The sequence below is a fragment of the Bos indicus x Bos taurus genome, chromosome 19, assembly GCF_003369695.1.
Source record: "Bos indicus x Bos taurus breed Angus x Brahman F1 hybrid chromosome 19, Bos_hybrid_MaternalHap_v2.0, whole genome shotgun sequence".
NCBI classification, from domain to species: Eukaryota; Metazoa; Chordata; class Mammalia; order Artiodactyla; family Bovidae; genus Bos; species Bos indicus x Bos taurus.
The window spans coordinates 28,756,020-28,770,279 of record NC_040094.1 but is presented as its reverse complement, the minus strand read 5'-3'; the positions used below and the strand labels follow the sequence as shown (position 1 = coordinate 28,770,279).

The 14,260-nt window shown below is 56.8% G+C and overlaps 1 protein-coding gene across 2 annotated transcripts; it reads left to right on the top strand.

Annotated features, from left to right (window-relative positions):
* The first annotated feature begins 370 nt into the window (after positions 1–370).
* On the top strand, positions 371–12,225 carry ALOX12B (arachidonate 12-lipoxygenase, 12R type). 2 transcript variants are annotated; one of them, XM_027519053.1, is made up of 15 exons: positions 372–818; positions 1,944–2,148; positions 5,051–5,132; positions 5,242–5,328; positions 5,437–5,559; positions 5,873–5,976; positions 6,322–6,494; positions 6,728–6,871; positions 8,023–8,226; positions 8,448–8,534; positions 8,765–8,934; positions 9,380–9,501; positions 11,309–11,409; positions 11,614–11,784; positions 11,975–12,225. In XM_027519053.1, the coding sequence occupies exons 1-15, from the start codon at positions 672–674 to the stop codon at positions 12,152–12,154; spliced, it is 2,100 nt and encodes a 699-aa protein (XP_027374854.1). In that variant the 5' UTR covers positions 372–671; the 3' UTR covers positions 12,155–12,225. The 2 variants fall into 2 exon arrangements, with proteins under 2 accessions (XP_027374855.1, XP_027374854.1); XM_027519054.1 differs by lacking the exon at positions 6,728–6,871 and having other exon boundaries at positions 371–818.
* Positions 12,226–14,260: the final 2,035 nt, after the last annotated feature.

Below are 14,260 nucleotides of genomic sequence, written 5' to 3'. Positions count from 1 at the left end.
ACAGGATAGGCCAGCCTTCCTACTTTGGGCACTAAGTGCCCCATTTCCCAGAGTGGAATGGCAAAGCAACAGGCCAAGTGAACAGTGGGTTTGTGCTGCGTCCACCTCCCTTGACCTCCACCCGCCGGAGCCCCCAGAACCAGTGCTAGTGATCCGCTATCCATGACCCTGCTCAGCAGGGTGCCCAGTGTTGTAGCCAATAGGGGTGGGCAGAAGGAAGGAACTGTTGACTGATAAAGATCTGGGGGCCCTCCCCCTAACTTTCCTGGGGCCTTGGCTCAGGCTGGACTGGCTCCCCCACCCTGAAGTTTCCTCCATCCAAGGCCTCTTCTACCCGCCCTCTCAGGGGCAGGCCCAGCACCCTGCCTATTGTTCCTCCCTGCCAGCTCCCAGAGGGCCTGCAGCCCAGACGCCTGCTCACTGGCCCTGGAGCACAGCCCCACCCCAGCCTGCCAGGCTCCTGTCCTGCACCCGACCTGGTGCCACCCCCACCCCCTGTCCGGGGCAGCAGCTTCGCCAGCCTCTGGGTCCCTGCTTTACCTCTCCACCTCGGAAGGCTGACCTTTCCACTCCTGTCTGTGTCTGACTTTTCCTGCCGGGCTTGGGCCCCCCTGTAGCCCCTCTCACCGTGTCTGTGATTGAGACCCCTTCCTGCCTCCTAAAGAGCAACCATGGCCACCTACAAAGTCAGGGTGGCCACAGGCACCGACTTCTTATCGGGAACCATGGACTCCATCTCTCTGATCATCGTGGGGACTCAGGGAGAGAGCCATAAGCAGCTGCTGAATCACTTTGGGAGAGATTTTGCAACTGGTGCGGTGAGTGAGTGAGTGTGTGTGTGTGTGTGCCTGGGGAGAAAGGGGAGGGATGGAGGGGTACAGGGCTCTGAAAGCGGCGGGGCTCCAAGGTGGCTCAAAGGCCCCTCACCCAAGACCTGACTCCCAGCCTCTTCCACCCCCTCCCCACCACCCGTCACCTCTCATTCCTTTGCCATCATCGCTCCTTCCTCCCCCTGCTCTTTTCTCACCTCTTTTTCTCTCTTCTTCATCCCTCGCTGTCATCACCCACTCACACCCCTCACCTCTCAACCCTCTCCCGCTTGTTTCATCTCTCCTGCTTTCCAGTCTCTTTCCACCCCCTCTTCCCTCATCCCTTTCCTGTTTCCTCTCTCAGACTCTTCCTCATGCTTCCTTCTCCCATTCTTACTCACCCTTCCTAAATTAACACATTATCGACCAGGGGATTTTTTGCAAAATAAGATCCATGGCCAGTGATTTGTTATGTAAGTGAGTACTGAACCATCCTGGTAAATAATGTTCAGGTAACAAAAGACTTATTGATGTGTCTTTGGTCAATAAGTTGTTAAGCTTCAGCATCACTGGCTTAAATTTCCACTGGATTCCGTGTCATACAAGGCATCAGATCAGCCTGTCCAGCAGGGACTGTCCTGCTCTGTGATGAAAGGCCCCATCTGCTGAGCCCTCAGCCTAATTTTGAGTCAGGTCCAGCCACCTGCTGTTATGTGACATTAATAGCTCACTCTGTCTTTGTAGACATTTCTGAATCTCCACATCTTCACTGATAAGTGGGAGGAAACGGGGGGCTGGTTGGACCATCTCTGCCCACTCTTAAGGATGTAGGAGGCTTGGGGGGCTCTATATAGACCCCTTGTACACCAGTCCCTGGGGGTCTGCATGGCTCCTGAAGCCTCAGGTGGCTGGGGAGGAGGAAGTGGGAGGAGGGGATTTCAGGAGCCGAGGATGGAGAGAGGGAGGGCCTGGAGTCCTCCCCAGGTGGGGTCAGGCAGGTGGGAGGGACAGAGACCCCAACAATCAGCTCATCCTGGTCTAGGGAGGTGAGCATCGCCCAGCATGAGTGGGGCTTGGGTGAGGAGGCAGGCAGGTGGGAGGCTGGCCCGCTCAGCTGGCCCTGTGCCCGCCCAGGTGGACGACTACACTGTCCAGTGTCAGCAGGACCTGGGGGACCTCATCATCGTCCGCCTGTACAAGGAGCGCTACTCCTTCTTCCCCAAGAACCCCTGGTACTGCAACTACGTGCAGGTCTGTGCGCCCAATGGCCGCATCTACCACTTCCCCGCCTACCAGTGGATAGACGGCTATGGGACCCTTGCACTCCGGGAGGCTACAGGTAAGCCCTCTCTGTCTCCATCCCATACGATGAAGCCCCTCGCTCTGGCCTGGCGATCCCAGCGTGGCCACCCCAGGCTCCCAGCCAGCCAGCCAAGTGCCAGCCTGACAGGGGCACCAGGCACACCTGTCACTCTCCCACACCAGCCATGGTCCATGCTGCTCTGCTGGGCCCGGCTCAAGGCTGCGGCCTGGAGGAACGAGGCAGGGGGCGCTACTCTCTGGACCCCAGGGTCTGACTGCAGACAGCATTCTCAGAGCAGGCTCTCCATTACCTCTACAGTCCTCCTCTCAATGCCCACAGGAAGCCTGGCTACTCTCAGACCTTAGGACTCTGATTGGATGCCCTGTGTTCGCCAAGCAGCAGGTGCTGCCGCTCTGAAGACTCCCTGTTACCCCCTCAGGGTGCTGTTACTGTAACAGGATGCCTTGTTACTCTGATAGGATTTCCCATGATTCCACCTGTTGCCTTGTTATTTTCTGAAGAAGCCCTGATGGTTCAATAACCCTCTAAGGCCCTACAACAGAAGGTCTTGTACCTTCTCACGATGCCCTGGATTTCTAATTGAGCATTTCTTAGACTGATGGGATGTTCTGTGGCTCCAATGGGCTTCCAATCACCCCAAAAGGACACCTTATTTCTCTCAAGGGACTCACTGCCCACCCCACCCCCTATTCAGTGAGGCTCCTTCACAGTCCAATCCAAGGCCCAGTTACTCATATCGACTGTCAGAGTTCTTTGAGGTAGCCAGTCAAGGCTGCCCCAGCTGTTTTCCCAGCCACTTGATTGCTGCCATGGAAAAGGGACAGGACCTGAGGGCCCAAGTCCCTTGCATCCACCCTTATATCCACCTTTGTGTGGCTGCTCCAAGGAGACTGCAACCTTGTCCTCTTTTGTTCCCCTCTCTCAACCAGCCATGCTCCTCTGGCCTCCTCCGAGGTAGATGAGAGGGGAGGCAGGGCTGAGGGAGCCCCAGGGTGGGGAGCTCCTCCTCTCAGAGTCTGACCACCCCTCTCCCTTCTCTCATTTCCCCATGGTCAAGTCCTTGCCCTGGGAGCAGGGGGTCAGGGCCAGCTGGGGAAAGGAGAGTCAGGGGCAGAGGGAAGCAGGCCTGGCCAGGTGGGGGCGATAGGAGAGGGCCTCACAGAGGACGCAGAGCATCTTCCCACAGTGATAGGTCTGAGTGGCATGGAAACGGGACAGGCAGGGTAGTGCTGGGAGGCAAGCACGAATGGGGTTGGGTGGGGCAGCTGCCATGAAATACCAGGGCAGGGAGACTTGAATGACCGGCTGGGACCTTCAAGGATGAAGGCTCCCACCCCAGGGATGAAACTGAACTGAGTCTGTGGGTCACACGACTCCAGATGGCATTGTTCACCCTGAGTGCAATGTGAGCTGAGGCAGATAGAAGGAGAAGGAAGGTGGCCTGTGAAGGAAAATGATAGGGAGGCAGCGATAGGCACCTGCCAGCCTGGGACTACCAGCCAGGATGTGAGTGTCAGCTTCACCGCTTGCTGGGCATCTGGACTCATTTCCAAGTTCTTCTAAGCCTCAGTGTCCTCATTTGTCAAACTGGGCTGACAGCAGAACCTACTTCATGGGGTTGATGCGAGAAGCCAATGTTATTTCTGAAATTTTCCTTTTAACATGTTTGGACTCAGGTTGACTGCAGGGAACTGAATCTAGGGAAAGCGAAACTACAGTTAAGGGGACTCCCTGTATGTATTTATGCAAATGTATCTTCATATATGCATATATTCTTTATACACTCACACATACCGTATGTTACATGATACATCCACCAGGGTAACTGCAAATATGTCAAATGTTTCTGCAAGCCAAAACTGAGTAGTTTCAGAGTGATATAAATCAAGACCCTACGCAGCCTCAGGTAAATTTAGATCAGGTTTGGTTGGCCAAGAAGTGTGTGCCTATTTGTGGAAAAAAATAATAATAAAAAACAAAAACTTGATTTCTGGACCTTTTGAAATTGTGGAGATCAGACTGTGGGTCTATAATAGTCATCTGCCTCATAATTCAAACTGTTCTTGTGCAAATTAAATTATTGACATAAGTATTTAGAAGGGCTTCCTAGGTGGTTCAGACGGTAAGGAATCCGCAGGCAATGCAGGAGACCCAGGAGACTTGGGTTCGATCCCTGGGTCAAGAAGATGCCCCAGAGAAGGAAATGGCAATCCACTCCAGTATACTTGCCTGGGAAATCCCATGGAGAGAGGAGCCCAGCAGGCCCCAGTCCATGAAGTTGCAGAGTGATTGATTGAGCAATTAACACAGTATTTAGAAAGTGCCTGGTACCCAGTAAGTTCTAAATAACTGTTAGGTATTCATGTTCCAGAGGAGAAGGCAATGGCACCCCACTCCAGTACTCTTGCCTGGAAAATCCCATGGATGGAGGAGCCTGGAAGGCTGCAGTCCATGGGGTCGCTGAGGGTCAGACTTTCACTTTCCACTTTCATGCACTGGAGAAGGAAATGACAACCCACTCCAGTGTTCTTGCCTGGAGAATCCCAGGGATGGGGAAGCCTGGTGGGCTGCGGTCTATGGGGTCACACAGAGTCGGACACGACTGAAGTGACTTAGCAAAAAAAAAAATTCATGTTCCAGGAGTTCTAGAAGAGGGACTTCCCTGCAGCAGAGCCCCCTGGAAGGGTAGAGCAAGGACAGGGAAGGGTGGTCCATAATCCTTTTGATCCTTTCATCTGAGTTTCTGGGAGAAGACACACCCTCTCTCTCCCAGGGTAAGCCTTCCCCATCCTTGGCCCTGTCCCACCTCCCCACAGTGCTGACCTTGAGGACAGAAGCTGAATTCTGATCCCCGAAGTGGGCAGGGGCAGGCCCGGGCAGGGGCAGATCTTGAGCCTCCTCCTTGGTCTCCCTACAGGAAAGATAGCAGCAGATGACACACTCCCGATCCTTCTGGAACACCGAAAGGAGGAGCTCAGAGCCAAGCAGGACTTCTACCAGTGAGGGGGGTGGGGGGCAGGGGCTGCGGAAGGTCAGGGGGCCAGTGGTGGTTGTGCCCTGGGATGGTGCGTGGCCATCACGACTGACTGGCTCGGCTTCTGTTTACAGCTGGAGAGTCTTTGTTCCTGGCCTGCCCAACTACGTACACATTCCCAGCTACCGCCCTCCTGCCCGGAGAAACCCCAACAGGCCGGAGTAAGGACTTGGGGCTGCCCAAGGGCCCCTCCCATGGCTGACACCTGCTCTCTGCCCCCTCCCTGTGCCCTGGACCCCAGATGCCCAGCCCTGCTCTCCTCCCTACAGGTGGAATGGCTATATCCCGGGGTTCCCGATTCTCATAAACTTTAAGGCCACCAAGTTCCTGGACTTAAATCTGCGCTACTCCTTCACCAAGACGGCCTCCTTCTTCTTCCGCCTGAGCCCCATGTGAGTGTGTGTGAGGGGCGGGGTGTGAGGGCTCTTGTAAAGACTGTCCCGCTCCACGCCTGCCTCCACCACAGCATGGCCAGGAGGGCAGCGGGAGCCGGAAGGAGAGGGTTAGGGAACCTTAGAGGTGACACTCCAAGACCTAGACATAGGAAGGCCTTGAGCTGTGCCACGGGGCGACCCTGAGACCCACCCCCGCGCCCGACTCAGGGACTCAAGAGACCCTGGGGGTGGGGGTGGGGCAGCTCTACCGCCATCCCAGGGGCACTGGACCCCATCTCTGACGGCCTCCCCCTCGAATCCCCTGTCCTAGGGCACTGGGGTTCAAACTCCGCGGCCTGGTGGACAGCAAACGGTCCTGGAAGAGACTGAAGGACATTAAGAAAATTTTCCCTGGCAATAAATCTGTCGTCTTCGGTATGGGGTGGGAACGAGAACGGGGAAGCTGGGCGAGATCCGGCCCCAGGTGCTCGAGCCGCGGGCGGGAGGCAGGACCCCCGCGTGGGATGTGGGGTGGGAGCCACACAGAGAACCTGAGGCCGGAATTCGCACAGGCGAGCGCGCCCTCTGGCGGCTCCTTGGAAAACACCGCCCGGCGCCCCTCCGGCGGCTCAACCCGAGGCCGAGGCCTGGAGCTCGGTTTTCCTCCCGAAACCTCCGTGGTCCATGGCCTTCCTCCCTCTCCCCGGGCCTTATCTCTCGTCCTCTCTGACCCTGAGGGGGAGTGGGTAGCTTCGTGACGTCCCCGCGCTGTCCCCCCAGAGTACGTGGCTGAGCACTGGGCAGAGGACAGCTTCTTTGGGTACCAGTACCTCAATGGCATCAACCCAGGCCTGCTCTGCCGCTGCACGCGGATCCCGGACAAGTTCCCGGTCACAGACGACATGGTGGCCCCCTTCCTGGGCGAAGGAACGTGCCTACAAGCGGAACTGGAGGTGAAGCCTGCTCTGGAGTTGAGCCCCCCACAGCCTCCCTTCCTCCCTCTCTCCTGGCATCCCTGTCTCTCCCCACCAACTCCTCGGCAGACCCCCACCCCCTACCCAACTCCCCCGCTCGGGTCCTGGCCAACCCCACACCTGGGGAGCCAGAGCACCCTGCACTCAAGGCGTGGGTCATGGGTACCACGTGTTGGGTGCCTACCTGTCCACTCATCACGGCTCCCCTCCAGAAGGGGAACATTTACCTGGCCGACTACCGCATCTTGGAGGGCATTCCCGCCATTGAACTTAACGGCCAGAAGCAGTACCACTGCGCCCCACTCTGTTTGCTGCACTTTGGCCGGGAAGGGAACCTCCTGCCTATTGCCATCCAGGTGCCTGGGGTGCAGGCCTGGGGGTGGGTGCTGTGTGAGTGTTGCCAGCGGGTGAGCCTCTGTGCGTACATGAAGAGATGTGTGATTGCATGGGCTGGTGTGTGTACTTGTATACTTCTATCTGTGTGAGTTTATGGTCAGTTGGTCAGCCTGTGTTTGTGTGTGTATGTGAACTTTATGTCCCTGTGTGTGTACCTATTTGTGAAGGGTTGTGCCTGTGTGAGTGTGCACTATCTCTGTGTAGGCATATGTGCCTGTGTGAGTCTATGTTCCTATGTGTGCATCTAAGAACACACCTGTGTTTATGTATGTCCCTGTCTGTGTGTGGCTACTGGTGAGCCTAGTGTATGGCCGTAAGCACCAGACTGAGTCTCCAAGGGGCCCTTCATGGGTGCATCTTTGTGCTGCCACTTGGATGCCCATGCTGCATAAAGTTGGGTCCCTGTGGGTGCACTTGTGTGTAAGCCCCAGTGTGTAGAGTGTGGGTACTGTGTCTATATGCACAGAAGTGACCAGGTAGGAATAAGCCTGTCTCTTTGACTCCATTCATCCATCTGCTTGATAAGTCAGTATCTGCTGTGGCTTATCTGCTAGAAAAACTGTGCTAATCAAACTTAGCCGCTGCCTCGAGAGTGTGGCCTGGCTGGAAGGGAAACTGGGATGCTTTCTTCCCAGAGGTTTCCAGCAGGATCAGGTCTGAATTAGTCACCCCTTGGGGTGGGAGTGGGGGTCAGCCCAGCTCTGATGCTCCTGGCTTGTTAGTGGAGCAGTGCAGACTAGATTTCAATGAACCACTAACCCCTAGGGAGCTGGGTGCCCTTGTGCGCTGCACAGCCTGCACAGCTGAATGTGGCGACTATGGGATTGAGGTAAGGATGGGTTTTCAAAGGAGGCAGACTTTGAGCTGGTTCTTATAGAATGAGTGGGAGCTTTCAGGTAGAGGAAGGGAAGGTAGCACAGGCAGAGGGAAGAGCAGGAGCAGATGTGAGAAGGGAGGGGAGGCCCTGGTGTGCTCAGAGGACCAGAGGGACTGGAGTGTAGGGGCTGGGGTTTTTACCCCCTGGTCTCCCTTCTGCCTCCCTCGTGTAGTGGGGGCCTTGTGTATGTGGGTCTTTGCTCTCACCTAACACTTTCTCCTTCCTCACCCCCAGCTCAGCCAGACTCCCGGGCCCGACTGCCCCATCTTCCTGCCCAGTGACTCTGAGTGGGACTGGCTGCTGGCCAAGACGTGGGTGCGCTATGCCGAGTTCTACTGCCACGAGGGCATCTCCCACTTGCTGGAGACCCACCTCATAGCTGAGGCCTTCTGCCTGGCCATGCTGAGGCAGCTACCCATGTGCCACCCCCTCTACAAGGTATGGGCTTGGGCCAAGGGGCCTCTATGAAACATCGCTGTCCTCAGTCATCCCCAGAAAGCTGCCTGGTTTGCTCAGCAGTCAGAAGGATTCCAGCTAGACTTGGGGAAGCAGCTTGGGGGGCTGTCGAGGGGTCTGATGTTGCAGAAATAGGGGGTGCTGACATTCTGTGGGGGATGACTTTAGCCCTCTCTCATCATCTTCCTTGATCCCCCCAACAGCTCCTCATCCCCCACACCCGATACACCATCCAGATCAACAGCATCGGGCGGGCTGTCCTCCTTAATGAAGGGGGGCTCTCTGCCAGGGTAAGACTTCTTTCTCCAACCCCACAAGACATGTGTTTCCCTTCTGGCCTTTACAGTTTGACTAAAGCTGAACTTCCAAGCTGCCTTTAGATCATGAGTGGGCATGGAGGAAGGGGACCAGTTAAGATGGGTGCTGTGTCTGCCAGGCTCCAGAGGCCAAGTTGGGTGTGCTGGTCCGGAGTGAGAGGATCCCTAGACAGTGTGCTCAAGGTCTGCCTGGTCCCTAACAGAGCATGTCCCTGGGCCTGGCGGGCTTTGCCGAGGCGATGGTGCGGGCTCTGTCGGAGATCAACTACGACAACCTCTACCTCCCCGACGACTTCGTGAGACGTGGGGTTCAGGACCTTCCAGGGTATTATTACCGTGAGGACAGCCTGGCAGTGTGGGATGCACTGGAGAGGTGAGGTCAGGGCAGCAATGGGTGCCACTTGAGGGGAACACACCCTGGGATGTTAGAGGCAGTCTGGGGAGCTTTTAAGGACCAGGGGTGCCATCCTGGGGCTTGGGGATAAGGTCTGGAATGTGTGTGGGGATCACACACATGCTCACACTCTGGGTGGGGCCTCTGAGGCCTGATGGTCCCCTTCTTTGCTTTGGCCCCAGCCTGCCTCTGCTTGCCAGACCCTGTCTGGGCTCTGAGCTGCCTGTAGGCCTCATCTGATCCTTACTGGGAGCACTCTGAGTGTTTTCTGACCTTGCCCAGCCGCTGCTCTTGCTACCTCTGCCCACCCACAGGCCTCAGGCTGCTCTGGGTCAGCCGATGCTGGGGCATCCTGAGGGAGGTAGGAGAACCATGGTGAGGGAAGGCACTGGGGGTTCAAACTAAGGTCCTGTCCCCTGGTCAGGTATGTGACAGAGATCATCACCTACTATTACCCGTGTGACGCTGCTGTGGAAGGTGACCTGGAATTGCAGTCCTGGGTGCAGGAGATATTCAAGGAGTGCCTACTAGGGCGTGAGAGTTCAGGTATGGGCCTGACCCCCAGCAGGGACCCGGGGCTGTGGCGTGGAGTGGGCCCTCCCAGGCTGGGCTGGAGCTAGTCTCACTTTGGGCTGAAGGAGGCCAAAGAGAGCCCTAGGATTTGACAGAGCTCTTCGCTGGCCGCTGGAGCAGTGGTATTTCAGAGAGGTTGGGGAGGAAAGCCTGACTAGCTTGGGGTCCCTGTCTCAGCTCAGGGTCTGTGGGTCATCTTGGTAGATACCTGGAGAGATCCCAGTCTCTTGCTTCAGGAAAAAAAAGAAAACCTTTGTGGGCTGAGAAATGGGGCATGAGTTCCAACAGGACAGGCCAGTGTGTACTGGTGGCGGGGGAGCTGGCGAGGAGCAGGCAGGCTTCAGGAGACAGAGGGGATGGGGAGCGAATCCTGAAGACGTGCCACTTGGGCACCCACTCAACAAGTATTTAGTGAGCATCTGTGATGTGGTGAACACTGTACTGGTTACTGCGGAGGCCAAAGGGAATGAGACGCTGAAGGCGCTGCCCTTGAGTTGATCAGTCTCTAGGGATAGCCGCTCACTGTAAACGGGCAGGTATAAGACTGGTGCAGTTTGTAGGGAAGCCAGGGAGGGGCTGTAGGAACCCAGCATGGGGCAGGGGAACCTACCCTAGCTTGGGGAGGGCTGGCAGGTAGAGAGTGAAGGGTGGGTAGCAGCAAGCTGCTGCTCCTGCTGCTGCTAAGTTGCTTCAGTCGTGTCCGACTCTGTGCGACCCCATAGACAGCAGCCCACCAGGCTCCCCCGTCCCTGGGATTCTCCAGGCAAGAACACTGGAATGGGTTGCCATTTCCTTCTCCAATGCATGAAAGTGAAAAGTGAAATTGAAGTCGCTCAGTTGTGTCCTAAGATTTGTGCAATGGGAGGTCAGCCAGGTGATGACAGAGGTGGGGTTGGAGAGTCCTGACTTGGGAGCTGCATGAGGAAAGGCCTGAAAGCCAGACTGAGCAGAGTTAGTTCTGGGACTGCTGATAAGTCCCTGCAGCTGGGGTTCTGGGGCAGGAGGAATGGGGCAGCCTCCTGTGAGATGAGGCTGAAGCCAGGAGCAGGGGCTGGGTGCTGCAGCCTGGTTAAGGAGTCTGGAATTCCTCCGCGTTCAGAGGGAGCCGTCGAGGTGTGTCTGGGGAGATGAAGCGTGCACAGCAGGATGTCAGACTTTACTGGTGGTCAGGGAACAGTTTGGGAAGCTGCTGTGGTGTCCAGGAGGGAGATGACAGGGACCTTCCCTGGGAGGGGGCTCTGGGGATGAAGAGGATGCCAGAGCTAGCTGGGAGACAGAAATGACAGGACCTGCTGACTGGTTTGGGTTTGTCGGTGGGGGCTGAGTGGTGGGACAGAGGAGCCAAGGGTGACTCCTGGATTTTGGGCTTTTGAAACTAGGTGGATGGTGTGTATCATTCTTTGAGCTGGGGGCCTGGAAGGAGAAGCAGTTGAGGGAGGAAGATGACTGGAGGAAGGGTCTGGTTTGAATGTGTTGGGCTTTTGGAACGTGGGTTCACCATGGCAACCAGAGCTAGGTGCTCAGGTGGGGCACAGGAAAGAGAAGCAAGCTTAGAGAAGCCCCCAAGGACATTTGACCAAGGCCCAGTTGAACCCCACCTTGGGGGTGGGGGGGGTGGGGTTGTGGCCAAACAAGAACCAAACAGGCAGGTTGGGGGCAGCCTGGAGGGCTGGAAGAACAGGGTGAGCTGGGCTTGGCCATGCTCTCTGTGGGCCAGCCAGGACCTGGGCAGCACTGATGTGGTCTGGGCCTTACCTGCCCACACCTGCCCTTCCCCCAGGCTTCCCCACATGCTTGCGAACTGTGCCTGAGCTGATCCGATATGTCACCATTGTCATCTACACCTGCTCCGCAAAGCACGCAGCTGTCAACACAGGGCAGGTACCTGGACTCACCAGCCCCTGCCCCAGGCCCAGACTTGACCTTAATCCCAGCCCCAGTGTCTGAACTCTGCCTCAGCCATAATCCCCAGTCTGGCCCAAATCTGTCTCAACCAGAGTCCCCAGTTCAATCCCTGCCTCCATTGACACCCGAGGGTCTCGGGGTGCCCTCTGACCCAGAAGCCCCTCTCTACTCCACCTCTAGTTGGAGTTCACCGCCTGGATGCCCAACTTCCCCTCATCCATGCGGAACCCACCAATACAGGCCAAGGGGCTGACCACGCTGGAGACCTTTCTTGACACGTTGCCGGATATTAAGACCACATGCATCACCCTACTGGTGCTTTGGACACTCAGTCGGGAGCCCGACGACAAGGTGTCCTGGGCCTGGGGTGCAGGTTGAGGTGGGGAACCTCTGAGCAGAGGCAGGCGGCTGGGGAGCTGGGAGCCCAATGAGAGGAGGGTGTCAAGGCCAAGAGGCAGGGAGGGAGGCTGCTGAAGGGGAAGGACGGAAGGGGTGGGGAGGGGTGGGGCTCCATTCCAGCCGCCTGGTTCTGTGCCCGCAGCGGCCCCTGGGCCACTTCCCGGACATCCACTTCGTGGAGGAGGCCCCGCGGAGGAGCATAGAGACCCTCCGCCAGCGCCTGGCTCAGATCTCACACAACATCCGCCAACGCAACAAGTGTCTCCCCATCCCCTACTACTACCTGGACCCCGTGCTGATTGAGAACAGCATTTCTATTTAGGATGGCCCCTCTCCACTCAACTTTCCTGCCCTGCACCCGCCTGTTTTCCAATAAAATCACTTCAAACACAAGCCCGGGGGCTGTCTCTGTGTTTATTGTGGGTGCACACCGGGGCTGGGGCACGCCATGCTCACAAGGCGATGCTGTTCCCACCAAAGCCTGGTCCAGGTACACTCATACAGCAGGCCAGGCCCTGGTTTTGCTCCTGGATGTCCCATGAGATCTGGGCCAGGTGGCTGTGGAAGACAGAAACCTTCCTCGGGGCCTCCTTGGCGAAGTACTCATCAGGGTAGGTGCCCAGGTACTGCTGGGGACGGCAGGAGAGAAGGCTGGAGCCCCTGACCTGCAAGCCTTGGTCCCATCTTTCAACCAAAAGCTATTCTGATCCACCTGGAGTCCCCTGGGACCCAGACCGCCAGAAAATTCACCCAAGGACAGAGACCACCACCCAAGTCCTACTCACCTACCTAAGAACCCAGACCACCCAAGACCCATTCAATTTTAAACAACCCCACCATCCAGTCTAGGCAAAAGACCACCCTCCATCCAGCCTACCCAGACCTCCCAAGCCATGAGCCCTTTGAAACCCAGACCACTATAAGTTCCACCTACTAGGAACCCCTGCCACCCTAAACCACACCCCCCAGCAACTACCTCACTCCAGGCCCTGCCCCCCAGAAGCCCAGTCTGCTCGGTGTACCCTCCAAGTAATGCAGTGTCCCCAGCAGCCTTTCTTCACCCCACTCACTCTCCCAGAACCTGAGACCCCAGCCCACCCTGGACTTTACAGTGTCCTTGGTTTCATTGCTGACAGTCCAGAAGAGCTCAAGGGAGTGGCACGTGATGTTGACCTCAGGGAGTGAAGCCACCAGGCTTGTCGGGCTCTGGCCTTTGAAGGTAGGCGGGGGGAGCCAGATGGTGCTGGGAGAATTGGGCATCCAGCCACTGAAATCAAACTGACCCCCTAGACTCAGTAAGCACAAGGCTGCCAGGACTCCTGCTAGGCCCACATCCCCCATGACCTGGCTTGTCCCCCACAAAGTCCCCCCTCACCTGACCAGTACTGACAGCAGTGTGTTGGGCTGAGCAGCTGATGATGGTCATGGTGAGAAACTCGATCAGGTCAGCACAGCTGTCCAGGCTGGAAGACACCCCCGGATGGAGACAGGGCAGAGGCAGCAGAGCTGAAACCCGAGGTCTGCCCACCTGGGAAAGTGGGGTCTCGAGGGTGGCGGGCAGGGGTGAACACCTCATCTGAGCTCATGCGGCTAAGAGATCCCCTCTGGAAGATCTCCCTGACCCAGGCCTGCACCTCCGAGTCCTTGCTCACAGCGTGGTTGTCGGGGTAGTAGATGCCAACGATGGGAGGGGGGCAGAAGTACGTGGTGACATATTTGGGAGCCTGTGCTGCCCCGGGGTGGGGGTTGGAAGAGGCCACTGAAACCAGCTGCCCTAACAGGAGGAAACTGAGGCCAGAGAAGGAAAATGGGCAACTTCACATTCTAGGAAGCGCCAGCCAAGCTTCAGGCCTGGAGGCTTCAGTTTCTACTAGGGCCCTGAGAGCCATGGTTGGTCTGCAGTTGTGTTTTGACTGACTACCAAGGTTTTTGGTTTCTTTTTCAAGTTGAATCCGTGGCCAACATTTAAATATTAGGAAATGACTGGTTAATCTCCAAAAAAATCTAAAGCTCTCGTTTTAGTCACAGTTGAGTCACCATTGTCCTCATCTGAGAAACGTGAGTGGCTGGCTGCTCACGGGCCCTGCAGGCTTCGGCATTCCAGTCGTCTAGGCCACATCAAACCACAAAGAAGGATTGGACCCCAGGCCCTCTCTTTTGGGACTGGGATGCTGGTGTCCATGTCTCCCACCAGTTCCCAAAGGGCAGAGCAGGGCCTGCCCCACTCACCACAGCATCCACCCCCAGCCATGGCACAGCACATGAGCCATTGCTAAGAAGAGTTCTGACACGGGCACCTCCAGCTATGCAAATTCATTGTGGGGAGTCCCTGAGGACTTCAAGGGGAAGTGGGTATAAGCTGGGCTTGAGCAAGAGGCAGTGTTTGGATAGGGAGAGAGAGAGAATCAGGATGCCTAGCCTCCCTAGG